This window comes from Thermothelomyces heterothallicus, assembly GCF_042370625.1.
Source record: "Thermothelomyces heterothallicus CBS 202.75 unplaced genomic scaffold P884_scaffold_40, whole genome shotgun sequence".
NCBI lineage: Eukaryota > Fungi > Ascomycota > Sordariomycetes > Sordariales > Chaetomiaceae > Thermothelomyces > Thermothelomyces heterothallicus.
In genome coordinates this window covers 132,536-158,253 of record NW_027192601.1, presented here as the reverse complement: position 1 = coordinate 158,253, position 25,718 = coordinate 132,536, and the positions used below count along the sequence as shown (strand labels likewise).

General features: G+C 57.9%; 8 protein-coding genes across 8 annotated transcripts; 3 read left to right on the top strand and 5 right to left on the bottom strand.

Moving 5' to 3' along the window:
* Positions 1 to 103: 103 nt before the first annotated feature.
* P884DRAFT_212135 (uncharacterized protein) lies at positions 104 to 1,761 on the bottom strand (the record flags this gene model as incomplete). Its single annotated transcript, XM_069439130.1, has 4 exons — positions 104 to 644; positions 693 to 983; positions 1,037 to 1,629; positions 1,678 to 1,761. The coding sequence occupies 4 exons, from the start codon at positions 1,759 to 1,761 to the stop codon at positions 104 to 106; spliced, it is 1,509 nt and encodes a 502-aa protein (XP_069293558.1).
* A 2,654-nt stretch (positions 1,762 to 4,415) lies between these two features.
* On the top strand, positions 4,416 to 6,860 carry P884DRAFT_212237 (P-loop containing nucleoside triphosphate hydrolase protein; the record flags this gene model as incomplete). The annotated part of the gene is made up of 2 exons (XM_069439138.1): positions 4,416 to 4,799; positions 4,869 to 6,860. The coding sequence occupies 2 exons, from the start codon at positions 4,416 to 4,418 to the stop codon at positions 6,858 to 6,860; spliced, it is 2,376 nt and encodes a 791-aa protein (XP_069293557.1).
* Positions 6,840 to 8,758, bottom strand: P884DRAFT_265132 (WD40-repeat-containing domain protein). The gene is made up of 3 exons (XM_069441913.1): positions 7,850 to 8,758; positions 7,147 to 7,762; positions 6,840 to 7,083 (listed from the first exon to the last, which is right to left on the bottom strand). The coding sequence occupies exons 1-3, from the start codon at positions 8,642 to 8,644 to the stop codon at positions 6,998 to 7,000; spliced, it is 1,497 nt and encodes a 498-aa protein (XP_069293556.1). The 5' UTR covers positions 8,645 to 8,758; the 3' UTR covers positions 6,840 to 6,997.
* Positions 8,759 to 10,632: 1,874 nt separating this feature from the next.
* P884DRAFT_265130 (TATA element modulatory factor 1 TATA binding-domain-containing protein) lies at positions 10,633 to 13,792 on the bottom strand. Its single transcript, XM_069441912.1, has 3 exons — positions 13,264 to 13,792; positions 11,761 to 13,199; positions 10,633 to 11,710 (listed from the first exon to the last, which is right to left on the bottom strand). Exons 1-3 carry the CDS (start codon positions 13,412 to 13,414, stop codon positions 10,664 to 10,666), a joined length of 2,637 nt encoding a protein of 878 aa, XP_069293555.1. The 5' UTR covers positions 13,415 to 13,792; the 3' UTR covers positions 10,633 to 10,663.
* A 692-nt stretch (positions 13,793 to 14,484) lies between these two features.
* Positions 14,485 to 17,997, top strand: P884DRAFT_288131 (ceramidase-domain-containing protein). The gene is made up of 10 exons (XM_069443922.1): positions 14,485 to 15,040; positions 15,123 to 15,309; positions 15,488 to 15,627; positions 15,720 to 15,903; positions 15,989 to 16,135; positions 16,316 to 16,450; positions 16,653 to 16,730; positions 17,109 to 17,149; positions 17,219 to 17,385; positions 17,460 to 17,997. The coding sequence occupies exons 1-10, from the start codon at positions 14,948 to 14,950 to the stop codon at positions 17,626 to 17,628; spliced, it is 1,341 nt and encodes a 446-aa protein (XP_069293554.1). The 5' UTR covers positions 14,485 to 14,947; the 3' UTR covers positions 17,629 to 17,997.
* Positions 17,998 to 19,713: 1,716 nt separating this feature from the next.
* P884DRAFT_273317 (uncharacterized protein) lies at positions 19,714 to 21,454 on the top strand (the record flags this gene model as incomplete). Its single annotated transcript, XM_069442579.1, has 2 exons — positions 19,714 to 21,105; positions 21,218 to 21,454. 2 exons carry the CDS (start codon positions 19,714 to 19,716, stop codon positions 21,452 to 21,454), a joined length of 1,629 nt encoding a protein of 542 aa, XP_069293553.1.
* A 794-nt stretch (positions 21,455 to 22,248) lies between these two features.
* On the bottom strand, positions 22,249 to 23,690 carry P884DRAFT_332880 (mitochondrial carrier domain-containing protein). The gene is made up of 2 exons (XM_069445816.1): positions 23,410 to 23,690; positions 22,249 to 23,315 (listed from the first exon to the last, which is right to left on the bottom strand). Exons 1-2 carry the CDS (start codon positions 23,444 to 23,446, stop codon positions 22,261 to 22,263), a joined length of 1,092 nt encoding a protein of 363 aa, XP_069293552.1. The 5' UTR covers positions 23,447 to 23,690; the 3' UTR covers positions 22,249 to 22,260.
* Positions 23,691 to 24,070: 380 nt separating this feature from the next.
* On the bottom strand, positions 24,071 to 25,543 carry P884DRAFT_281096 (Dor1-like family-domain-containing protein; the record flags this gene model as incomplete). The annotated part of the gene is made up of 1 exon (XM_069443500.1): positions 24,071 to 25,543. One exon carries the CDS (start codon positions 25,541 to 25,543, stop codon positions 24,071 to 24,073), a length of 1,473 nt encoding a protein of 490 aa, XP_069293551.1.
* Between the last annotated feature and the right edge of the window lie 175 nt (positions 25,544 to 25,718).

The window sequence follows — 25,718 nt, the reverse complement described above, 5'->3', positions numbered from 1 at the left end:
TTTCATCTAGTGTCAGGATGGAGAGGCAATCACAGATCATCAACGCTACAACCCCCCCTTATCACCTCCCTTACCAGTACACTCCAATCGCAACTAGCAACATTCAAGCACTGTCGCCTATAACTTTGTCCTGTTCGAAACCGCTGTCGAGTGCCTTCTGAATCCACTCGACCCATCCAAAGAGATGATTCATGGGCTCTCCCGTCATGTCCCTGGGAGCTTGATCGTCGGGTGACTGCTGCAAAAACTGAGCTACGAAGCTCTCATTCCAGTCGCGAGGGACTGGCACACCTGCACGTAACTGGAAGTCCCAGTCGTCGCTGTACAGCAAGACAGTCGCCGTCGTTGCCATAGTTGGGAGCGTCTTCTGACCCGGTGTCTTGGGTCGCCACTGATGGACAAATTTGATGTCCAACGAGTAGTGCATGCCAAGAGTGTACCGTAGGATGGTCGTGCCATAAACCGCTTGGATTTCGTTGTGTTTCAGAAAGGGTTCGGAGATGTCCATGTTGGGGAAACCCTCTTGGAATGACTCCCCTGTGAACTTGACACTCTGCTGCAACTCCTCAACTTTAAACGGAGCAGAAGGCCTAGCGTCCTGCTCTGCCGCGTCTTTGCGAATCTTGAAACCCCAGTCGTGAAAGCTACAATCATTGTCAGTGTAAGCCTGTAAACAAATACAACCCGCTGACCTCTCTGGACAGATGGTGATAACCTCCGCCGCCCTATACTGCTTCTCAAGCTGACGAATTGCCAACGGACCCAAGGTGTACTGTCGAGCTCGCTTGACATTCTTGACTTTTTCCTGCTGACCGTCTACCAGCTCGATATTCGACTCGACACTGAGGTTCTTCGTTTGTAAGATGATGGAGAATGTGCGAACTGGGTCGCCGCTTTCGAGAAAGTTTCTCGTGAATTCAGGTAACTCCGCGTTAGATGGGAATAGACAATTCACGAGGGCCTTAGCAGCAGTCTCGCTGACCCTGACGACTAATCAGTATTTCTGCTCTTTTGGAGGTGATATGAGTGTTCTTACGTGTCTAGCATCCGTGCAGTGCCTCTCGTCCCAACCCGATTTACTAGGCGCAGTAGCTCTTCTAATGTGTACTCGGTCTTGTCTTTTGTCCACTCGTTGACAATGAGAGAACCAAACTGTACTTTCATGCGCATGCCGTTGGGATTGTTGCGCAAGAATTCAGCAGTCCGGTTCAAGGCAGCTGTCAAATTCTCTTTGTACTTGGCCTTTGTTGGATAAATGCTCGTGTCAACGAATCCAGGGGGCTTGGATGTTAAAGCGGTGATGCGTCGGCCAGTGGTGCCCTCTCTGGGTTGAAGGGCCGCCACGATAGACGGCCAGCTGTCGCTGGGTGGGTAGACCAAGAAGCGGGCACGCCACACGCTGTCTTCGCCCTGTCGGTATAGAAGCTGGCTACGAAGGTAGCCGATAACTTCTTGAGCTTTTGCTCGATTGGTTGCCTTGACCGTGACAGAAATGGTTGAGCCGATTTCTTCTGCCTTAATTGCGGCCTTATGCTCTCGCGCAAGGCGATTAAGCAGGGCTGCAACATCTACATCGGAGGGATCGATGTCCTTGAAGCCGCGCATGGGCGCCGGCCACGAAACATGAACCTGAAATTGTTAAATTTAACATCAACTAGGTGGCGCATCCCAACTTACAGTGACGCTCAGATTCGGGCTCTGTTGCTTGAAGACCTGATCGGCCCCTGCGGTAAGTACCTTCCTCTTTCTGACATACTCCATCGTCCGAGTTGGGTTGATCGTTTGATCCTACTGGTAGGGCCTGGTTAGTCTGCTTTGGAACAGGCAGGAACTCGGGCACCGTCGCCTGAGATGAAGAATTCCTTTGAAGAGTTGGTAATTGGAGAGAATGTGTGAGAGATGGAGAGCAAGGGATATGATAAAAGGAGAAGCAGAACAGAACCCGATACCTGACGGCAACGATTGGGAATACGTTGCACCGTGGATCGCTGAGAAAACATACCAGGCAGCTACCCAGGAAGTCACACCAAATCAACAAGCTGAAGGAGTCAAGAGGCTGCCAGGGCTACGAACCACTGTAATTCTGAGATTTATTAACTTGAGTCGTGGCGAAGAGAAGGAAAAAGGGAAGGAGGAAAGAAGGGAACAAGAAGGAAATTTCCGAAAGGGGCTCTGCTAGATCAGCCAACCGCGGCCACGAGGGAAGTTAGCGAGCAACAACTGCGCGGGTACTTGCAGTTGGTTTGTGCATCGTGCCTTCCTGAAAAACCCAAAGCACTACCTCCACCAGCATTGGAGGAAAACGGCTCGGGAAGGGGCGCCTTGCAGAGCCATCGGTCAGGAAACAACCTCATGGCCCCAAGCTTTGGAGCTTCTAAGCGATACAGAGGGCAACTGATCATAAAAGATGTATTATAAAACAGCTAAGGCAGATCATTCAGGTGAATGGGTGTTTGAGCTAAATGTCAGACTCTGTTCAGGTTGAGACCCTACTTGGTTGAAGGGGAAGCCGAGGGGAGAGAGATTCAGCGGTGGTAAAGGAAGCGGAAGGACCAATGAGGCAATAGCAGTAGCGGCCATGCTCCTACTTCACAAAGTAGTCAACGTCGCCGGGAACGTCCGCATTTAAGAATGCGGTCTGGAGGTCGAATTTTAGGTAGCTTTCGAGGTCCATGACTGCCACGAGGGAAAAGACGGCCTTGACCATAGGATTGTTGAGGACTGCAGCATACACGTCTTGTGCGTCCCAGGAAGAAAGATGAGCGACCCAGATGCCATGGCTCTATTTACTATAGCTGCTTCTCCAAATCCCAAACCTCCCACTTCCTCGAGGAAAGGAGTTGGGAACGGAGTCGGTCATGTTTAAGAAAAAGGACACCATAGGGACAGCGGACGAAGATAATATAGCAAGAGTAGTAACATCTCTAGTTAGCTGCTATCAATCCAAGGGCCTTAGCTCTGCCCTTATAGCCTCTTCGGACGAAACTCACGAGGCGAGAGCCGGAGATAAGCAATTTCTTAAAACAAATTAGGAAACAGGAGAGTTGAGGGAGAGTCTCGGAGGACGGAGGTCCAAAAATAGTAAGTAAATCGAAGGAAAATTGAACGAGGCGTACCAAGACAGGGTGGGATTTTGGGCTGATGAGGGCCTGATGGTCGCCGCGACTCCGGCGGGCTGGAACCCCCCGGCGGTTCACCTCAGTTAGCTGCGTATACTGGAGTTCCACAAGCTGCGACAAATCGGCCCACAATCATAACCTGTTTCCCTTTGGTTTACAAACGACGAGCTGCTTTTTTCTCTACACCATCCTTTTCTTGAGCGGTACGATCACAGCTTATGGAGCTAGGAGGGGTTGCGCTCTGATTCAGGGGAAGGTAGGGCCCGTGCTGTAAAGCAGCTTCAGGGTTGTAAGCAGAAAATGAACAGCTTGCCTTCAGGTTAAGGCTACTACACCGCTTATTTGACACAAACAGGGATGTTTTCGCTCAAAGTATAAGCGGTCGTGAGTTTTCGAGACTCGGCGGTTGACGGCTAACGGCGGCTTGCTTCCTCTACCGTATCTCTGCATCTTGGACTAGAACCATGACAATACTGCTCAGTCGACTTCCCACAGCCCTCCAGCTGTAGTGTACAATGCCGCATTAAGGTCTGGCGTTTTGTTTTTAGCTGAAACCCCTTGGGAGCACCTGAAGCTTGACTATCTTTGTTTGCTAGATCCTATTGCCTTCAGCTATCTGAATTGCGGCTGTCGATCTAGTTGGGGGCGTTGGCGGGAGAAACAGTCTGAAACAAGTGACGCTGGCCTAGAGGAGCGTATCGTCAAGTTTCTCCAATAATCAAGATTACGGCGATGTGCGAGCGATTATCGTAGAAGCCACGCTCTCTAAGCTAGAGACGAGTCGCTGCATATGGCCGGCAGGCGCCTTTGTGGTCTTGCCCCTATTTTGTGCTTACATCGACTGAGGGTTAGGGTATCGAATTGCTGTCTCGTGTTGACCATTCGACCAAGACCGGGGGGGGGGTGTTAATAGAGGGGAGGAAAGATAAAATCAACTCCATTTTGAGGACAAACAAAACGACTCTTGAGGTCACCAGAGCTGACAGCCTCCTGGAGATTTTTTTTTTTTTTTTTTTTTTTTTTTTTGCAAATGATTTTGCTGGCATGATGTGGCAGGTGTAAGCGTTTGCGGGGGTCCCACGAGCCGTTTCTTGCCGTTGCTAGGGACAAGGGTTGTTAATTGATCTGACGCGCAAAAACGCGCCTGGGGCGCGTCGCGCGCTAACACTCAATTGCTTGACCACTGCATTCAAGCTCAACAAACACAGAGCATACGAACAGGCCGCTGCCCTGCAATACCGAAGCTTTTCATCTTTGGAAGGGTTGCACTTTTTTTCCGACCTACGCGAGCTTGAGATGCCTCGGCCGGCCCGAGCAACGCGCCATCATCTCCCGGGCGTGGCCAGGGAAGATTCCGACGACGAGCTGGGCACCGACGACTACCCGTGGGAGTGGATTTACGAGAAGGAAGCCGGGGAAGAGGAGGCTGCCGAAGAAAATGGGAGGAAACGAAAGCGGTCAACAGTACACGAACCCCAGATCATCGGCGCTCGCATGGGCAGGTTCGAGTGCTATCTGGGGGACACAGTGCTACTGAAGGCCGACAGCTTCAATGAAGCCTGGGTCGGCATAATATGCGACTTCCAGGTCGACGAAGACGGCGAGAAGGCGGCGAACTTCATGTGGTTCTCGTCCCCGCAGGAGATCCGCAGCCCCAAGAAGAGGACCGATTATCTCGAAGTGGGTGGCGGGCAGCTCCGAGGAAACATCAAAGGGACCCGGCTGACAGACTTCTACCCCAAACGATAGAACGAGCTATACATCACCACTGCGTTCGATGTCAACCCCCTGACAACCGTGAACGGGAAGGCACACATCATGTCCGAGGCTGCCTTCAAAACCAAGTACCCGTCCGGCAAGGTGCCGCGCAAGACACTCGAGTACGGCAAGGTGTTCATCTGCCGCCGCGGCTGCAACACGCGAACGTGCACCTACACCGAAGAGTTCGTCTGGGAGGAGATCTACCGCGGGAGGGGGGACATCGACAGCCTCCAGGAGATGGTCCGCAAGAACACCAAGGCAACTCGCAGGCGGAAACAGACCAGAGACGAACCCACGGACCAGGACTATAAGCAGGAGGCAGACGACGACCGCGAAGGCGACTACGCCCCCGGGACACCGCGCACCCCGAAGAGGGCCCGCACCCGGGACGGGGCGGTCACGCCCGGTAGCAGGCGCAAGCCCGGCCCCGGCAGCAAGCCGACGACCCCTTCCTCGCACCGCCGCGTCCTCGTCAAGAAGCACCTCGAGTTCACCCCTCTGGCCACCCGCGTCCTGTCGCCGCAGCACGTCCTCGCGTCCCCTTACCAGCTCGCACGCAGCCAGCTCCACGTGGCCTCGGTGCCCGCCAGCCTTCCCTGCCGCGAGGCCGAGTTCAGCCTCGTGTACTCGCACCTCGAGGCGGCCATCACCGACGGCGCCGGCACCTGCATCTACATCTCGGGAACCCCAGGGACGGGCAAGACGGCGACGGTGCGCGAGGTGGTGGCACACCTGGACGCGGCCGTGCGCGCCGACGAGCTCGACGACTTCATCTTCGTCGAGATCAACGGCATGAAGATCGCGGACCCGCACCAGTCGTACGCGCTCCTCTGGGAGGCGCTCAAGGGCCAGCGCGTCTCGCCCGCCCAGGCGCTCGACCTGCTCGAGCGCGAGTTCAGCCACCCGTCGCCCCGCCGCGTGCCCTGCGTCGTGCTCATGGACGAGCTCGACCAGCTCGTCACCAAGAACCAGGGCGTCATGTACAACTTCTTCAACTGGCCCGGCCTGCGCCACAGCCGCCTCATCGTCCTGGCCGTGGCCAACACGATGGACCTGCCCGAGAGGACGCTGAGCAACAAGATCAGCTCCCGCCTGGGGCTCACCCGCATCACCTTCCCCGGGTACAACCACGAGCAGCTGATGCGGATCGTGCAGAGTCGGTTGGAGGGTGTGCCCGGGGACATCGTAGACCCGGACGCGGTGCAGTTTGCGGCGAGGAAGGTGGCTGCGGTGAGCGGCGACGCCAGGCGAGCGCTGGATATCTGCAGGCGGGCGGTCGAGTTGGCCGAGGCGGACGCGAAGGCGAGAGACGAAGGCGACGATGGCGCTGCTGGAGCGCCGGACACGCCAAGCAGGAAAGGGCGGAAGGGGGGGGGGAAGCAGCAGCAGCAGGAGGAGGAGGAGGAGGAGGAAGAGGAGGAGCAGGAGAAAGAAAAAGAGGGGCAGACGGCCAGTAAGAAGAAGAAGAAGAAGAAGAGGAGCGCTGCCGGAAGAGTGACGATCGAGACGGTCCGTCGCGCCATCAGCGAGGCGACTAGTAACCCGCTACAGCAGTACCTGCGGTCGCTCCCGTTTGCGTCGCGACTGCTGCTGACCGCGCTCCTGCTGCGCACCCAGCGGACAGGGCTGGCTGAGACCACATTTGGCGATGTGCTCGAGGAGATGCAGCGGACGCTCAAGCTCGCGGGCGAGAGCCGGCCGTTGACGCTGCTCGACCGGAAAGCATCCGGCATCATCACGAACGGGGCGGGAACAGATCCAGGGTTCATGGGCCCCGCTCGGACCAAGAACGTCTCGCAGCTAGTTCGTCCCGCTGGCCTGGGCGCCGCAGCCGTTGACCTGACTGGAGCTGGCATAATCAACTTGGAGGCACACAGGCCTGAGCGGCCGAGCAAGATGCGCTTGGCAGTTGGGGATGAGGACGTGAAGTTGGCATTCCGGGATGATCCGGAAATCAAGGGACTTGGTGTGATTTTGTAGAGATAAGATACCCCATACACCAGCATTAGACCAGGAAAAGAAAGCGTCATTTCATCCGGCCCTCCCTCCCCTGTGGACGCAATGCGACAATGCGACACAATGTGTAATCATCATTAGCCCGCGGCAGCCCCAACTCCCTAATACTTCCTTCTTGCCAATGTCGGCTTCCAGTCAATAGGATGTGTCTCTGGTGTGGCATCGGGATCCTCCTTCCAGATTTTGACTGTCTGTTGTTAACACCCCATCCTGAAGAAAAAAAGGGCACAGGAATAGAGTAGACACTTACTTGTCTTGTCAGCCTCGCCACATATCAATCTTGCGCCCGATTTGTCGAAGGTCGAACTCATCACCCCTGCCTCGGCATCCAGCGAGCCAGGCTGCGCCGTGGTATCCAAGGCCTGGAACCGGTACCCCGACTTCCAGTCCCAGAAGCTCATCGACCCGTTATCTCCTCCCGAAAAGAGCACGTTCTGGTCGTTCACCGACAGCGTATTGATGATCGCGTTGTGGCCCTCGAAGTTCTGCATGAAGGCGCCCTCGGGACACTTCCACTGCTTGATGCTGCCGGTACTTCCCGTGGCGAAGGTAAACTCGGTAGGGTGCGTCGTCAACGCGCGCACGCCCTTTTTGTGGTGCGTCAGGACACCCATCGTCTTACCGGCCGCCAGGTCCCACATGCGCACCGTCGAGTCCAAGCTGCCGGTGATGACCTGCGGATCGGCTTCCTGGCAGACTAGGTCCGCGACGGTGCCTGTGTGGCCGGTAAGGACGTGCACATTGCTCCTCGTGCGCATATCCCAGACGCGGGCGACGCCGTCGCGACCCCCGGTGACGAGCACATCGAGGGTCGGGTGCAGTTTGAGCGTGTACACGCCCGAAAGATGGCCGTGGTAGTGACGAATCTGCAACCGATCAGCATCGAAGAAGAGTCTGCCAAAACATTTTTTTTAAAAAAAAAGAAAAGAAAAAAAGGACTGTATTGCACTCACCACCTTGTTCGTCTCGAGATCCCAGCACTTGACCATCTTGTCCTCACCACAGGAAAACATATAGGGATGTCTTGGCGACACCGCCAGCCCGCGCACTGTCGAGATATGCCCGGTTAGCGTCAGCCGCAACCGGCCAGACGCCAGATCCCAGATCTTGATGGTCCGGTCCCCAGCACCCGACGCAAACCACTGATTGTTTGGCTCCACGGCCAGCGCCCGCACCCAGCCCAGGTGCCCGCTGATGACGCGCTGCAGCTTCCACGGCGCGTGCCAGTCCGGCCGCGGCTGTGCCAGTACGGAATCGGACCGCCGGGTGAGGGACAATGTTTGTGGTTCGTTCCGTTGCTGGGTCTTGCCCCCGGCAGCGGTGCTGGTTCCTCCGGGCTTGTTGCGGCTGAGGACGAGGGCGTTGGAGGCGGCGCCCCCCGGGCCCCCGGCCGTTTTGCTCGCTGGTATTCCTTCTATCAACTTGCGCGCATGCTCTTCTGACTTGGATGGCGGCTCCTCGCCGGCCTTGGGCTTCTTCTTGCGCGGGCCAGCCGCAGCGAGCTTCTTTGCGATGACCTCGGGGAGCTCCTGGACGTCGCTGTATTCGGCATGGAGACGGAGCGACAGTGATGTTTTGGAGATATCGGGGTCTTCGGAGGCCAGGCCAGGATCGAGCTTTATGCGCTTGCGGGCGGATGGATCTGAAGTTGTGCTGGCGTAGATCGACTTCGTCTTCCTCGCGTTGTCGCGGACGAGGGCCTCGAGACGCGAGACGTCAGGGCCGTTGGCAGCTACCTCGGCCGCCATGGCTTTGCGATGAATGGGTATCTGTAGAGGGAGGGAAGGGGGGGGGAATATGGCGGGATGAGTTGGTGGTTGATTCTCTGCAGATTCACTTGATGCTCATTCTGGTCGCGTTCAAGTCCCAGAGCATCAGTGATGTATTGATGGCGTCGGCTCCACTTGCCGCCGCGGCGACTTGCAGAGCAAGCTTGCTTGCTGCAGCCCCCCAATTCTCAGAAATTTTAGGTTGTGGCTAAACCTGAGCTTAGCGAATGGCACAAGCCACAGCTGGGTGTTCCAGACCCGCACAGTGCAGGGTCAGCTCGAATAAACCCTGTTGGATGAAATGATCCTAGCAGGCTTCGATTCTGGAAGGCATCACTTACATGACGTTCATCAAGCGGCGATCCCATGAAGCAACCTTCCGGAATTTTACGATTTTGCAACTATTTTTCGTAATACGCTTTTCCCTTAGATCGACGCCGTCTAACAGCTGAAAACGGGGCAACAGCATGGATAACAAAGCGGAGTCAAAATATGCCATACACGAGGCAGCTCGTGAGGGCAAACGTAAGTCGTTGTTGTGCTAACTCAAACGCCAAAAGAAAGGTCTCTGGCATGATTACTGACTTCGGTTAGTCGCGGTTGTGGAATCGCTTCTGAATGCAAGTCCATGTTGCTCAGGTCACTTCTTGATCCGGTCACTGACCAGGAACCCAAGGCCAACCCGAAGCTTGCCCAACTCAAGGATGACGATGGCCGGTTGCCTATTCACTGGGCCGTCTCATACAATCACCCCGAGATTGTCAGCTTGCTGATCAGCCAAAAGGGTTTCGACCCCGACGCAGAGGTAGGATGCTTTGCCTGTGAACATGACGGAGTCACACCAATCTGACTCATCACAGGATGACAGCGGCTGGACGCCCTTCATGATCGCCGCCAGCGTTAAGGACTCTGACAAGGTTGCCGACATCTTGCTCGCCCGGGGTGCGGATGTCAACCAGACCAGTATGCTCTGCTTGTGACCATTTCAACACTCCTATGGAGCTTACTAAATCACATCTCGACAGATGACAACGGCCAAGTATGAAGATACCGAATAACAAAAACATGGGAATTGCTTTCTTTTCTTCCCACCTCCCAAGGAACTAACATTCTCTCTCCGCCGCACAGACAGCCCTTCACTTTCTCGCCTCCAAAAACAACCTGGACCTCGCCCGCAAGCTGCTCGAGAGCCACACCCCGGCGGCCTCGACCCGCGTGCGCGACAAGCGCGGCCAGTACCCGCTGCACCGCGCCGCCGCCATCGGCTCGGTGCCCATGATCAACCTGCTGATCAAGCACCGCAGCCCCATCAACGCGACCGACTCGGCGGGGCAGACGCCGCTGCACCATGCTGTGGCCGAGGGCCACGGTAAGCTGAACCCCTTCCGCTTTCCGCTGGGTTGCCCGGGCCCTTGGGACTGGAAGGGCTAACGTGAGCCGGGAACCGAACAGGAGACGCGGCGATCGCGCTGTTGAAGGCCGGCGCTGAGACGGATAAGAAGGATGTGGATGGATATCTGCCCTTGGACACGGCCCCGAGTAAGGATGTAAGCTGCTCCCCACTTTTGAAAAAGGGCCGGACTGCCTGATGAACTGGCGGATGCTAATGCTGAAAGCAAGGTTCGGAATTACATCCTGCGCAAGGCCGAGGAGGAAGGCATCGAGTTGTAAACCAGGGAACGGTCAGGTCAGGATCGTACGTGTCCACATCTCGAGATTATTGGTGCACCTCGGGTTGGCTCCGACCGCCGCTACTTGGCTTTTACGGTTCAGTGGTGGTGGTGAAATGGACTAGCCAGGATAGAAGAAGCGGGCCATAGCGAAATCGTCTTCCTCCTTGAATGGTATCTCTCTCTCTCCGGCCGCTACATCCACCAATGATGCATTCACCTGCTCACTGCATCGAAATCCTTAAAAAAAAAATCCCAGGTCTCGCTCTTAGCAGTTACACACACACACACACACACAAAAAAAAAAAAAAAAAGGTCGGGCGCCTTTTTACTTGACCGTCCTCTCCACCAAATCCCTATACATGGCCTTCATGTCGTCGATATCCGCCCGCAGCTCCTCCACCAGCTCGCTCTTCTCGCCCAAGAGCTCCAGCGTAGTCTCGTACCGCTCCCTCACCTCGGCCATCTCCGCCTCCAGCGCCTCCACCCTCTTGGCCGCGGCCTTGCCGGCCTCCAGCTCCCGCATGAGCGTGATGATCTCGCCGCGCGCGTCGTCGCGCTGCCGCGAGATCCGCGCGAGCTCCTCCCGCGCGGCGACCTTTTCGCTCTCCAGCCGCCGGATCGCCGCGCTCATCCGCTCGACCAGCTGCACCGACGGCCCCGCGGCGACCGTGGAGACCGAGACCATGTCCTGCAGCATCTGCTGGGGCGACGCCGACCGCTCTCCGACGATGCCGCCGGCGCGGCTGCCGCTGTCGAAGGCGTCGTCGCCGCGTTGGTCTTCCATGTCCAGCGGGTGGCCGCCGCCGCCGCCCGGGTAGTGGGAGGGAGGCGCGTCCGAGGTCGGACTGAAGACGCCGGGCGGGCTGAAGAAGCCGCTGCCGCTCGGGTTCGAGTTGAGAGTCGGCCGGCCGGAGGGGGGTTGCGCCGACGGGCGGCGGGAGAAGGGCATTCGCGGCTCGAAAGCAGCGCCCCCGGCATCGCTCTTGCTAGAGGGGCCCGAGGCCTTGCGAAGTTTATTGGCAGGGATCGAGATGCCCAGGAAGTCGGTGCTGAAGGTCCGTTGCGGGGTGGTCAGTTGTGGCGACGCCGGGCGGCTTTCGGGCTTGAGGAACGAGCCGCCGGGAATGCCTTCGAGCCAGGAGCGGGGGCGTTCGGGGACCTCGCGTAGCTGCCGTTCTTCCTTTTCGGCCTCCCAAGCTTGCTTTTGCTTCTCGAAGTCGGCCGTGGCTTTGGCCAGTGCAGACTCGGCTTCTTCGGCCCGCTTCTTGAGTGAGTCGAGCTGGGTCCGGTAGGACTTGACATCCTCCTGGATGGTGGGGATCTTGGTCTTGGCCTCTTCGAGTTCCTCTTCCTGTCGCTTCGCGCGGGCGGCCTACGGAGGGTTAGTAACGCGTCGCACGCGACGGAAAACGCTTCACTTACGGCCTCCCTTGCCTTCCTCCGCATCTCCGATTCCCGCTGCAACGCTTCGTCGCGTTCCCTCTCCAGTCCGGTGATCCGCGCAAGCAGTGTTGTCTCGATCCCCTGCCAATTTTCGCTAGCGATCGAGTACTGCGTCTGCAACGTTTCGATCTGCCGGAGCAGCTTGGCCTGCGTGTCGCCGGCAGCGCCCGATGACGCCTCCTCGGCCCGCGCCCGCATCTCCTCGAGCTTGCCCTCCATGACCTGCACCTCCGCCTTGAGCTCCAGTTCCAGCGCACGCGCCCGCTCGTTAGCCCGCTCTGCCTTCTCGCGCAGCTCGGTAGCTTGCGCCTTGCTGCGGTCCGTGATGAGGGCCTTTTCGACTTTGAGTGCAGCCACTTCTTCCTCCAAGTCCGCGATTCGCCGCTTGTCCTGCTCTCGCGCTTCCTCGTTCGCCTTGGCCGCCAGGGCATCTGCTTGCTTGGTGGCTTTCTGCAGTTGAGAGCGGAGCTCTGCGATGGTGCTGTCCTTGGAGCGAATTTCTGTTCGCAGAGCATTGAGCTCCTTTTGCGTCTGGCCCAGCAGCTTGTGTAGGTCATCGTGCACTTTTTCGAGCTCGTCGGCACGGCGAGCTCGGCTGCGCAGAGTTTCAAGCTCTTTATCGATTTTGTTCTTCGCTGTCCGCAGGGCATTGAGTTCCTTTTCGTTGTCGGCAATACTAGCTCGCAGCTTCTTCACCAGGGTGCGGTTTTCATGATCCGCGCTCGCCAGGTTCTTGCCCTCCTCCATCAACTGCGCAATCTGCTGGTCCTTTTCGGCCAGCTTCTTCTCGACGCTCCCAGGCGGCGCTTCCAAGGCTGCCTTCCTCGCCGAGTCGGTGGTTTCCCTTGCGAGAAACTGTAGTTTGGCTTCCAAAGCGTCTATGCGCTCCACATAACTGTGAATCTCGTCTTCGTGCTGTAGATTTGCGTCTTCCACCTTCTGGTCCTCCTTCGCCAATTCCGCTTCGCCTGCACCATCGGTGGCCCCATTGGCGTCCCCCTGCGACTTGGATCCTGGGGCTGCAGTGACTTGCTCTGTAACAGGTGTTGACGGTCTCGACGCCGACGTATCCACCGACTTTCTCGCAGCGGCGGGCTCCTCACCGGATTCCCTGGCTCCTTTCTCGCCATTTGACGAGCTTTCTTTCTCCGTATTCCGTGGTGGTTTGCCATCTTGCGAGGTTCTTGGGACGTCTTGCGACCCGCGCGGGGACCGGGACTCTTTGGCAGAGTCTTTTGGCGTTGAGCTCGGGCGGTCCAAACTTTCGATGGAACTGCGGTTGGGCGCATCGAGGCTCTGGCGTGGGCTGCCTTGAGTAGACATGGGACTTCGGGTTGCCGCTTTGGCGGCCATGGCCCTGGCGAGCCTTTCTTGGAGGCGATCATTGGTGCGACTACTCGAGGCGGTTCTCGAAGGACCTGCAAGCGATTCGAGCCGTTAGGGCAAGCCTTCGAACACTCCAGACCGCAAAAGACGACGTACCAGGACTCTGTTTTGCTGGCGACGGAGGGGCCGCTGGCTTGGTCTCCTTCTGCTGCGGTGTGTCGTCATCGTTGTCGGCGAGGATGGTGTCCAAGCGTGCCTCCACTCCGGCGACAGCCTGCGAGAGGAACGAGCCCCATCGAGCCGCCATTGTCTTTGTTGCGGCACGCTGAACGTGGCAGGTAGCCGGTATGTTCTGATCTTGGGGATGAAGCGGGCGGGCGAGTGCGTCGGGGATTACATCTGATCCATCTGAGCGACCCGAAAGTGTGCGCAGCTGCACTAGATTGCAGAGCTTCGGACGGGAGATTTACGTCGATGAACCCGTGCACACTATTACAACACAGCAGTCTGCCAGGGTTGCATGCCGTTGTTGGTGTTGAATCGGTCGAATGCGCGGCGTGGACTTGCTGTTCTTGTGTGGACCGGGTTCAAGGTCAACCTCACTTCAACTCCTCCCCACCACAGACACCAAGGCTTGGCATGGATGGTTCCAATTCGTATCGAGCCAAAGGCCTGCACGGTCTCGTTCAGAGTGTCCAAGTAATCCGTACACTAACGTACTAGTATTTGCGTACTTAGCAACTAACTATGGATTTGCGGCTTGCGCCAGGCAACAGTCCGCGCGAATCTGCCGCCTGGCTCCAGTTGATTGGGGCGGAGGCGAGCCGGTCCAGGTGTGGGGCCGCTGCTCGGATCGTCCTCTTGCGAGATTCCGCCCGATTTCCAGAAGAATGCTTAGTTATTAGCCGCTGCGAGTCAGAGGAGAGCGTGCGAAACAAGCGGTTCCGTCTCGTAAAAGAGGTACCAAGTATGCTGCGTATGCAGGATGACCTCGGCCCTCGACTTGAATAGCTTGCCTTTTTTAGACTCCTTTTCGATTCGTCAGACCACATCCCTGGATTGCAGAATACTGACGCGTCCGAGGAGCGCTAACGTGGAATAACGTTAACGCCCGTCCGCTGAGCGCTGGCCGAACTCCCCAGCAATCAGCCTCTCGGGGCCCCACCATCCCACATTGCCATTCCGGCTGCGTCAGGTTGTCTGAGACCTGCCCTTCTCGAGATGTTTCCATCGCTGCTGGCACCGGATTTAGCACCATGTTGGCTCGTGCCTTGCTGATTCATCGGGATGCGGGCTGGGGACAAGGCCCCGCCAACATGTCTCCGGCGCCGGCCCGTTACCTTCTTTTATCTCGCTTCATTCGCATCAAAATGAAAATAAGGTTTGACCCGCGGCCAGCGTTTGTTGTGGCCCCGGTCACATCCGGCGTATCCGATCGCTATCATCTTTCGGCTGCCGGACCTTAGACACCCCTCGGAAACCCCGTGACTGTGTTTGGTTTACGCTCACATTGATTTTGAACATTCCTGCCTTCCCTCAGGCAAGCTCGACTGGTCCAGAGGCATCATCACCAAGCCGCTTTCTTTCAGACGCACACACTAGACGCCCTTAGCCACCAACCAACGCATAGCCGCCACGCCGGTTGACGTAAACAGATAATACGGTTCCAGTGTTTTTGTGTTTCCGCCTCGGTACTTGCAAACACAAGCCCCGAGGTGCAAGCTTAGCTAAAACCCTCTCCCGCCATTCTTTCTTCTCTTCCCACCCTCCCTCTCGGCCCGTCCCTTGGCCACACGGCACGGCATCCCATAGGCCGCACCGGCCCAGCTAACACAAGAGCATGTCACTAATATCGGCGCTCCGGGTCCCCTATCGGGAAGCCCGCGATGGGTTCTGGGGAGAGCAGACGTCGACGCTGAATTGGTGCGAAGAGGTACCGATTGGATAAACCACCCCTCTCTTTCATGAATCTTTGACAGATCGGAAGGCCCAAGTCGACTCACGCCCGGATCTAGGACTACAACATCACCTTTTACTGCGCCGAAGTCGTCAACACGCTCACCAACCTGGTCTTCATGTGGCTCGGGTTTAAGGGCTTGCGCAATGTGATCGCCTACGGTCACTCGAGGGTCTTGATCCTCGTCTTCCTTGGGTACATCGTAGTTGGCCTGGGGTCAATGGCTTTCCACACCACGCTTAAATGTTAGTCATCCCGTTCAGTATGCATGTTTCTGTTCTTTTTTGGCTTATGCACCTCGCTTTTACGTTGTGTACCTGGGTCATTGCTTCCCCCCCCCCCCCCCCCCCCCCCCCACTTTTTTCTGCTTTTATCCGTCCCCTTACTGCCGGTCCAGCCTGTTGTCTTACACTACCATCGCAGACGAGATGCAGCTTGCCGACGAGCTGCCGATGATATACACCGTGTGCATCATGGCATTTGCCACGTTTGCGTACAAGCGGCCGGCGAGGGTCCGGGCCCTGATCGCGATCGCCTTGGTTGGATTGGCGGTTTTCATCACGGTTTGCAACCACCTGCTCCTCACCGGAACACCGGGGATAAGAAAGAAAAAAAGGAGGGAGATACGGGCTACTAACGAGAAGGAAATGGTCAGGTGTACTACCTCTATGCCAAGGATCCCGTCTTCCACCAGGTCGCCTACGGCCTCCTCACGGTCGGGACCATCCTCCGTGGCTTCTATGTCATGGAAACCGACCTGCGGCCGAGGTTGAGGCAGCGAAAGCAGCCCGCCGAATGTGATGAATACATGCTCCGCATGTACAAGCTGGCAGTGGCTGGTCAGTTTCGCCACTCTCGATCTGCATCGACGGTGCTCCGTCCAGAGCACCTACTGTACCACTGACACTGACGCGCCCTTGCTAGGCATCCTCATGTTCTTGGCCGGATTCTTCATCTGGAACATGGACAACATCTTCTGCCACCATCTGACAGGCGCCAAGAACAAACTGCTGCTCCCGTGGTCTGTCGTACTAGAAGGTCATGGATGGTGGCACATCCTGACGGGTTTAGGTAAGTCGCCCGTTCTGCCACGAGACCGAGAGGATGATGCTGACGTGTAAAATAGGCGGTATGTGATACTCGTCGGCGCCTCGTCGGCGCCTCGTCGGGGCCTGTGAGCGCTAACGTGTTTGATGCAGCATACCACATGATTCTATGGAGGGTGTGGCTAAACTGCTGTCTGGACGGCAGTGAGGAGGAGTTCATGTTGGACTGGGCGCCTTTGCGGTCCGTTCCACAGGTGGTGCCCAAGCCGGGCGCGTTTGCAAATGGGAACGGGCAGAAGAAGACCCAGTAACCGGGTTCTCTCCTCGCACTGCTGTTCAGGTAGGTTGTTCACAAAGGGGGGGCGGAGGCGAGGGCAGATTGGAACGAAAAAAAAAATTGAATAAATCGTGAAACTAAATGTCGTATCAGTCATGGATCAGAAAGCATTCATAGAGGGTAGGCTGAATAAAGAATCAACAGTCTCTAAGGTTTAACAGGAGTAGTGTAAGTTTAATTGCTCGATAGAGAGATATATGGCCAGAGATGCGAGCGCCTTTACTGATCCGACATGGCTGGAGATCACGATACAACTGCATACCTCAGCTGCTCCGAAACTTGAGTGCTGAGACTCGAGTCAACTGGCCGCCTGCTTCTCATTTCTGTATTACTTTCCCCAAGGTAGGTCTCTGGGGTAGGGAGATAGAGAATTCTGTAATTTGGAGAAGTCGGCTGCTCCTTCTGAGAGAGATCTTCCTGCTCGTCCGTGTGGAATTTGTGGGCTCGCACCGTGGTGGACCCAGTCACCTCTCTGCAGTTCGTCGATAAAACCAATGCGATGAACAACTTATTAGGCTAACCAACTACATCGTTAAATCGTGAGAACAGCCCGTGACTTCATGTCGCCGGTGGCTACTGTCAGCTTCAGCTCCATTGTATGCAGCACTCAGCGTACTTGAGAAATTGAAACCGGTAAAGTCAGAGTAAGATCATAAAAAAGGAACTGTCAAGATGTCAATATCAAACGAGGCGCTGCAAAAGGTGAGAGCGACTCCATGGATCGGGCATCAACCCTCGCTGTGTCACGATTGACACTGACCAAGTCAACAGCTGGTGAGAGAGATTGAGTCGCAGGCGATTGCCGCGCAACAGCAGATTAGCCTGGTGCGCACCCAGGCGGCGAGCAAGCAACGAGAGATGCGCCTGGCCCAGTTGACGCGCAACGAAATCGCATCGCTGCCGTCGGATACCGCCGTGTACGAGGGCGTTGGGAAGATGTAAGCGGTTCTTCAGCCCCTGTATCTCCCTACCCCCGTGGGGTGAAATAGTCTCGCTGACCTCACTCGGCCAGGTTTGTCGGGGTAGGTGTGCCGGCGCTGCAGGACAAGTTGGGCTCGCAGATCAAGGACCTCGAGACCGAGGTGGACGCCCTCGGCAAGCGGCTACATTACTTGGAGACGACGGCGAAAAACAGCCAGGAACACATCGAGAAAATGCTCAAGGGTGCCGGGCAGTCATGATACGCCAATGCGAAACCTGGTGCACGTACATATTCGGCCACCTCTACGAAGCCTTGGAGTCGCACGCGCACCCCGCTCAGGACGATGAGCATCAGCGAGCGTCCATGTCGATAGAATGACACGATGACCAATGCACGGTTCTGGCAGAGGAGGAGGGGCTTGTCGATCGGGGGAGGTCGGGGGCGACTCCTGCCGAACGGCTGTCTTTTCATTGAGACGAGCGAGACCACCAGTTTCTTCGGTTGGGGGTCAAGCTACTGGATGGATTATCAAGTTCATCAAACCTTTGTCAACAAAAAGTGAGCTTCTGGAGCTCTCTCGCAGCCTGTCCCACTCCTTCATTCATCTAACTGTGCTACTTGTTAAGATGGTGATTGAACCAGAGATCCACCTTTTGAGGGGCAGAAAATCTCGAGCATTGACGGATGCCTAAATAACTAGCGGGGCTCACGCGCACACCAAAGTAATCCATATCCGGATGCTTCCTCACGCAATTCCCGCCCTCTGGCCGCATCGTTTTGGCCGATCAGCTGGCCCTGGCCAGTGACTCCCCTAAAGACGCGCTTGTTCGCTCTCTCATCACTGGTCGCGGTCAAAGATATTCCCCCCCCCCCCCCAAAAAAAAAAAAATAGAATCTCAATGCCGCCTAGGCGAGCGCATGTGTGACACGCCAATTTCGACTCCCGTTCACATGAGGTTGACCAGGACCATGGGCGCAGCCTCGCGATGTCGATGCCCAAACCCCACTCTACAAGTAACCCGGACCTGGTGGTCAGCGTGCCGCTGCGGCGCCAACCCGCGGGCGCGATGAGCACTGGGCAGCCTGAACCCCCGTGGGTAATCGCCAAGAGGTTCCTCCCAGCCCCTCCCCAACCTCTGCCCCTCACCTAGCCCTACGCAGCCACGCCGTTGTCTAAATCGATCAGCTCTGGCGGCTCCGGACAGCAACTCCCTTCGGCAACGTCAGCAGTCAATTTGTGAGATGGAAAACAGAATGCCGCAGCCCTGCCACTACGATAATTCGGATAAAAAAAGGGGACATCGAGGGCGGAGCGCACCAATGCCTGCCTCTAGGCCTTTCTGCGCGCGGCAACGTAACGGCGGGGTCAGCTGTTTCTCATCTCGAGGCTGGACTCTGCGCGTCGGCGTTACGCCCCGTTCAAGGTTGCGCGGTACGGAGTGCAGACAGAGTAGTGCAGGGCTGCTCCCGGGAGCAGAGCGGCAAGCGGAATTCTTGCTGGCGGTTGCGCGAGAGATGTAGTTTCCACATCTCTCTCATCTCGAGTCACCGAGCGGCTAATGTTGCTCCCTCTTTTTCATCCGCGGCCTCCAGCCACCCGGGGGGAAGAACCATCCCTGGCAGCTCTGCCGCTGACACGCACAGAGTCATCCACCCCAGACCCTGGAGCTGTGCTATCCAAAGTATTCCCAGCCGCGGCACCGTCCCTGGCCAACCAGCAGCGGCCACTGTGAGAGAAATGCGTGATCGCACACGTCCCAGCCAGGGAACGGTAGGTGTACTGTACCTCGTCTGGAACATGTTCCGCGTCGCACCCGACCACCAGGGCTGCCGTGATGCGCGAGGTTTCCGATACCAGTCAGCCCAGCGGGGCGTGGCCGTCGTCGCCGGCCCCGCACGGTACGCTTGAGGGCGCTCTGCGTCTCTCCTGATTTGTTACCCTGCGTCAGTAGCTCATGCACTCTCTCACTCCCAAGCTACCGGGGGAGGTGTCCATCGTATGTGAGTCCATCCTGACCGCCGCAGCACCGAATTAATGGTGGGTCACACCCCCGCTCTGTTGGCGGGCTACACAATCCTCCTGACCCCCCCCCCCCCCCCTTCCCTCCTCTCTCCCTCTCTGTGCGGCACAGATATCTTCCCCAGAGTTTCATTTCCCTCTTTCCTGAAATCTCCGTGCCGGATTGAACCATATCACCAAGAGAACATCCTTATAGACCCGAAGCTCAAAACGCCGTTTTACATAACCCCCCCCCCCCGGTTGGAAGTGCTCGGCGCATTCAAAATAGCAGCGGCGTCTCGGACGATCGTCTGAGCTTGATCCGGTTTCGTTCGCTCTTCCGACATGGCTAGTTACAGCGATGACGAGTCGACAGACTTTCACGTGGAACGCCACCGGGTGAGAGTACGAGAACACAGGCGCGATCCGTCGCCGTTCCACAGGGTTCCTCCGCCTCCGCCGCCGGGCCCGCAGTATATCCAAACCGTCACCAGGGATGTGCGCGACCACCGGGCCCCAGTGGGCTACTATCATGCGCCCGGTCCCCGCCGACCTGAGGAGCGCATGACCGTGGTCCCCGCCCGTTCCCGGTCGAGAGAGCGACGGTCCCCGCCCATCCATCACGTCGCGCCGGCCGTGCCACAGGTTCCCCATGTGATCATTAACCAGCAACGTCCGATCATCCACCGCAGTCGGTCGGACAGCGACTCAGATTCCTCCTCGGACGACTCGTCCCGCTCTTCCCGGCGCCACCGCCGCCGGCACAGGTACCGATCGCGCAGCCGCGCCCGCAGCAGGTCCTCGAGCACGCACAGCTACCTCGAGGACGCCCGGGACAAGTGGAGGCTGCAGCAGGCCGAAGAGCAGCTCAACCAGCTCCGGCTCGAGGCGCGGAGGCGGGAGGAGCAGCGCCAGCTGGAGCGGTACACAAAGGAGCAGGCAGAGCTCGCGCAGACGCGGGCCGAGCTGGAGATGCGCCAGCGGCGCGAAGAGGAAGAGCTCCGCAACGACCGCTTCCGCGACGAGCAGGAGCTGATCTACCTCAAGCGCGAGATCGCCCGCATCAAGCGCGAGGAGGAGGAGCTGAGGCTCGAGCGCGCGCGCGAGGAGCACCTCCGGCTGGCCAAGGACAGCGAGGAGCTGGCGCGGCTCAAGCGCGACCAGGACGAGCGCCGGCGCCAGAAGCAGGCCGCCGAGGAGGCCGAGTACCAGAAGCAGAAGGCCGAGCTCGAGCGCCGGCTCCGCGAGGAGGAGGCCGCCAAGCACGACAAGGCGATCCAGGAGCAGGCCAAGGCCAAGGCCGCCCTCGCCGAGCTGGAGCGCATCCACGAGGAGAAGAAGCGGAAGGAGGAGGAGGAGCGGATCAGGCGCGAGCTGGAGCTCAAGAAGCTCGAGGAGGAGAAGAAGGCCGAGGAGGAGCGGAAGCGCAAGGAGAAGGAGGCCGAGGAGATCATCGCCCAGTACAAGGCCAAGGAGGCCGAGCGGATCGAGAAGGAGAAGAAGGAGAAGGAGGCCCGCGACAAGGAGCTGCAGCGCATCATGCAGGAGCGCCTGATCAACGCCGGCCTGGACGAGAAGGAGATCGAGGCCGTCTTGAAGAACGAGAAGATCAAGCGGGACAAGAAGGAGGAGGAGGACAAGCAGGTCGCCCGCCCGACCTACACCAAGATGTCGTTGCGCCATCTCGATATCGAGACCCTCATTGCCCACCAGATCGATTTCGAGTTGGACAAAACGGTACGGTTCTTCCCTCCCCCCCCCCCCCCCCCAAAAAAAAAAAAAAAAATTAAAAACAAAAAACAGTGAAAAAAAATGAATTGACATCTCTCTTTACTGACATTTTTCACAGGACCCGGGCTACGTCATCATCAAACGCTGGGTGCCCGAGTGGGAGCAGGCCATCCTGTGGGAGCACACGCGGAAGCGCCGGAGCGGCAAGGTCATGCTCGAGGTAGAGGACCACCACCATCACCACCACCGCCGGAGCCGGTCGGGCGAGTACGAGTTTGTCCGCCGCAAGTCGTCCCGCCACCGCAGCAAGTCGCCCAGTCTGCTCCTGTACCTCGCCGGAGGCCGCCCGCGGTAAAACGACCGAAACGGAAACGGAATGTAACAAAGGAAGGAAAACGGAAAGAAACGAAACGGAACGGAACGGAACGGAACGGAAAAAACAAACAAAAAAACAAACAGCACAACAATTAATTGGGCTCGTTTTGCGTCTTCGTTTGCGATGGTCTGTGATACCCTTTCCAGCGTGGACGATCTCCGGGGAAGGTTTACGGTCCCCTGTGTTCTTCTCTTTCTTCCTTCTCTCGTTTCCTGTTCCGGTCACGGCACGACGGAAAGAAAAGGCTGGCGACGAAAGGAATTCTCAGGGAGGGGAGGGGTGGAGGGGTGGGAAGGGAACGTTATGAGCATGATGAACATGGGATAAGACGATGAGATGATGATGATTTGTTGTTACGTTTACTGACTGAGCCGAGATCTATTTCGTGTCCTGCCCCACCTTTTTTTTTGAGTTTTATCGATTCCCAACTTCTCTCTGCTTCTTCATTGCCGTGGCAGGTCAATACCTCCAAAGGTCTTGTGATTTCCAACTCCTTTTCTTTTTTTTTTATTCTCTTCTCCTTTCAGGCCGTATCCCTCACTTTGGATAAGGCAGCCTGTTTTCTTTTCATTCCGTAGAGCTGGTCGAGATCGGTTGGGTTGGGGTAGTGGAACAGGTATCCTACAGTACAATATACTACACTTGGAAAACCGAACAAAGAACAAAAAAGCCAGACGTCACCCCCCACGCCACCACCTTTCCAACCTAAATCTCGGGATGGATATACACATCCTTCCGGGCCAGCTCAAAAAAAAAAAAAAAAAAAAAATACACGCCATGACACATCATAGGGTATCCCTCGCCCTGGCCGCCCAACCGCGCTCGGCCCGGCGAATCAGCTCCTCGTAGACGGTCCAGGCGAGGGCGGAGCTGAGGGCCTTGCGGCTCATGCGCAGGGCGAGGCCGTCCCAGAGCGCGCGGAGGCCGTCCTCGGCGACCATGCGCCTGGCGCCCTGGGCCATGTTGCGGTACCGGCCGGGCTGCAGCTGGATCCTCGTCTTGACGGCGTCGAAGGGGTTGGACACGACGCTGCACACGACGGCCGACAGCACGCCCGAGGCGAAGTTGATCGCCGCCGCGCGCGACACCCCCATCCCTGCACCCGCCCCCGTCGTCTCCTCCTCCACCACCTCCTCCTCCTTCTTCCTCCGGCCGTCTCGGCCTTGGATCCCGATCCCCCCGAGCGGTGCCTCCCGGCCCCGTGCATCGTCGTCGCGGTCGTGAGGGGGGAAGAGGGAGCTCAGCCGCTTCTTGCTCTGCTCGTAAAACAGGACGTACAGCCCCGCGTAGGGGGCGTCGCGGACGGCGGTGGCGCCGTAGCCGGCGAAGAAGCCGCGCGGGCCCTCCCTGGCGGCGATGTCGCGCGCCGCCGAGGCCAGCGAGGTGTAGCTGTACAGCGTGCTCTCGTAGCGGACCTTGAGGACGGTGAGGGGCATGAGGATGAAGCCCGCAAAGCAGCGGGCGACGGCGCCGGCCAGGAGGTTGGACGTGTTGGAGAGCTTGGGGAGGGATGACGACGACGACGACGACGACGACGACGTGGCCCTGTAGTTCGTCGTCGTCGTTGTGGGAGAAGAAGGGGGGGAGAGTCGGGCGACGGTCTGGCGGATCGCGTTGAGCGAGGTGAAGTATATTGCCGAGCCGAAGCCGGTGCGGAGGGCGGATGGCACGGCGCCGCGCCAGAGGGCGGGCAGCAGGCGCGGGGCGGCGCGGATGTCGGCTATTGCGGCGGAGAGGGAGTGCGCGCCGGACTGCTGGACCCGGGTTTTGAGGAGGTCGATGGGCTGGAGGAGGACGGCCGAGAGAACGCCGGAGCCGAGGCCGGCGGCGAAGTGGAAGGCTGTTTAGAGAGAAAAGGTAGGGGTTGTTAGCCGGGTTCAAGAGGCACCGAAAGCATTGACAACTGCGGTATGCGGGTAGAGATGGAGACGCACTCGACTTCGAAAGCGCCGAGCGGGAGCCATCGGACATTGCGGCGTTGGGAAATCTGTCTCGGGCGTGGGTGTCTTTTTGGTCTGTTTTTGTCCTCTACAAATTGAAGCCCTCGGAGGAGGGGTATTGGGAAGCTCGGAAAGATTTCTCCTTCTAGAGTTTGACGTGTCCGAGACACGGACCGGCCATTCTCGACACAGCTCTATCTTGGGCAGCCCATGTTGACGAGAGCTAGGACTGGGTCGTTGTTGCTGTTGTGTTGTGTAATGTTTGAAAAACAGAAGAAGAAAAAAAGAAGAAGAAAAAAAAAAGGAACGGTGGGAACCGCGAGGCATGCAGCAGCAAGGATCGGCTTATGACGGCATGCTCGTTCTTGCGCGTAGGCCCCGCCGAACCCGGACCTGCCGGCTTGACCCGAGCTGACGAGCGGCCCGGGGGCCCCGCGCGGGCCAATCAACGGACATACATACTAACTAATTCAAGTTGTGTATGCACATGTAATCCGTACATACATACACTATGGCGAGGATGGGTAGTGTACACTTTCGTATGAGAGCACTCACGAGTGGAATCAGTTGACGCCCGAGTCACAGTGCTCATAATCATTGCTCGGTAAGCCGGGAACTTTGTGTGTCCCCACGTTGTATGCGTGCCGGTCCGCCCTTATCCCACCGTGCCTTTGTCCCCCGTCCCCCTCCGTTGCTCTCCGACAATGGACTCTAGCCGCCCAGCCAGGGCCCGATGCTTCTTGACCACCTCTACCCATTCGTCCTCGGCCTCGGGCCCGACATCTAGCGTAGCGAGGAACAACCCAAAATCTCCTCCCAACCGTCCCAGGCTCCCTGCGCAGTATAGCACCTGCGTGAGCAGACTATCCCTGGCCGCCTGATCCTTCACGGTAGGCAAGTACGATCGCAGCGTCTCCAGGAGCATGTCCACCAAATACAGGGGGAACGTCGCCAGCGCCGAGGGCATCGGTTCCAGCGGGTCATTCCCGCCTCCCTCCTGCTGCTGCTGTTGCGGCGGCGGCGGTCCTGCCAGGGGCCCATCGCTGGTGACGGCCGTCGTGGCGGGGAAGATGCTCCGGAACATGGAGACGATGGCGAAGCTCTGCTCGCGGAAAATCTCGAGGTAGCGCTTCAGGTACCGCTCCGTCTGCTGGCCGCCCGACCAGGCGTTGCCGCTGCCTATTGCCCGCTGGCGCGCCTTCTCCTGGTCGGCCAGCTCGCGGAGCGGTTCGAGCGCCTCGAGCATGTTCATGAGCGTTGCCAGGCGGCAGACGAGGAAGAGCGCGCCGAGGACGCGTTCTTGGGATTCACGAGCTCGTGCAGTGCTGGAGCTGCCGCCGGCGGCGGCGGCGGCGGCGGCGGGCGGACTGGTTGCTACCGCCGATGCTGCCTCGAGGTCTGGCAGGACTCGTCGCAGCCAGCTGATGGTTCGCAGAGAGGCAGCTAGCTTGAGGCCAGGGGCTTTGAGGGAGAGAATGAGGTTGGCTACCATGGTGCGCATCACCTCGTCGGCTTGGCTGGATATCGATTCGACGAGGGGCGACTTGGGGTAGATGGAGTGCAGCCGGCGAATATGCCCGTTCAGGTCCAGAGCAGACGAGTAATTGACGGGCGCGGTAGAGATGGCTGAAGAGAGCAAGGTCGGCAGCTCCAGCACGTCGACCAGGCGCTCGACATTGCGTGAGAGCAGCAGAGCCTTCTTGCGCCGTGCCAGCACGTCGCTCTCGCTGCTCTTGCTGTAGGTGGTTGAGAAGCGGACGGCCTCGTTGTCCAGCCTCGGAATAGCGTTGCGCAGCTCGGCAGTGCTCGCGGCGAGCGCGGGCAGTGTGGTGCGCAGTGTTGCATGGTGAGATGCAGACTCGATGATCTGCTTGTGTGACCTCTTGGACAGCGCTTGCAAGGAGAGCAGAAGCCCGTGAGACGATTGCGCGAGTGCCTGCGGTTCAGATGACGAGAGGGATGACAGCGGTTGCGAGGCCAGAGTCTTGAGATACTCCAGTGCGCTCGGGTCTGGCGGGGCCCGGGCGGAAGGAGTTGACGACGACGACGACGACGACGACGACGACGACGACGACGACGACGACGACGTGTCTGGAGTCAAGAGCAACTCGTAAAGTATATCCGCCATATTGGCTATGTCGAAGCCTCAACGCGCAGCGTCGATGCCAATGATTTCGGGAGACGATCCAAAACGGCCAGTTCCAGCTTGTGCCTGGAACAGCCGAGTGCTGTGCTGAAAAGGAAAAGGAAAAATATCTTGATAATTTAGCTGCTATTTTGCTTGCTATTCAATTCAGGACAGC

Bases quoted from the DNA above. Each gene is read 5' to 3' on its own strand.
- P884DRAFT_265132 (XM_069441913.1), bottom strand. From the start codon at position 8,644: ATGGCGGCCGAGGTAGCTGCCAACGGCCCTGACGTCTCGCGTCTCGAG. The intron at 7,763-7,849 runs GTGAGTGCAATA...GATCGGTTGCAG, and splicing joins ATCTCGAGACGAACAAGGTG to ATTCGTCACTACCACGGCCA. The intron at 7,084-7,146 runs GTAAGTGTCTAC...AACAACAGACAG, and splicing joins TGGCGAGGCTGACAAGACAA to TCAAAATCTGGAAGGAGGAT.
- P884DRAFT_265130 (XM_069441912.1), bottom strand. From the start codon at position 13,414: ATGGCGGCTCGATGGGGCTCGTTCCTCTCGCAGGCTGTCGCCGGAGTG. The intron at 13,200-13,263 runs GTACGTCGTCTT...AATCGCTTGCAG, and splicing joins GCCAGCAAAACAGAGTCCTG to GTCCTTCGAGAACCGCCTCG. The intron at 11,711-11,760 runs GTAAGTGAAGCG...AACCCTCCGTAG, and splicing joins GGAGGAAGGCAAGGGAGGCC to GCCGCCCGCGCGAAGCGACA.
- P884DRAFT_288131 (XM_069443922.1), top strand. From the start codon at position 14,948: ATGTCACTAATATCGGCGCTCCGGGTCCCCTATCGGGAAGCCCGCGAT. The intron at 15,310-15,487 runs GTTAGTCATCCC...CTACCATCGCAG, and splicing joins TTTCCACACCACGCTTAAAT to ACGAGATGCAGCTTGCCGAC. The intron at 17,150-17,218 runs GTGAGAGCGACT...CCAAGTCAACAG, and splicing joins CAAACGAGGCGCTGCAAAAG to CTGGTGAGAGAGATTGAGTC.
- P884DRAFT_332880 (XM_069445816.1), bottom strand. From the start codon at position 23,446: ATGTCCGATGGCTCCCGCTCGGCGCTTTCGAAGTCGA. The intron at 23,316-23,409 runs GTGCGTCTCCAT...CTCTCTAAACAG, and splicing joins CTCGGCGCTTTCGAAGTCGA to CCTTCCACTTCGCCGCCGGC.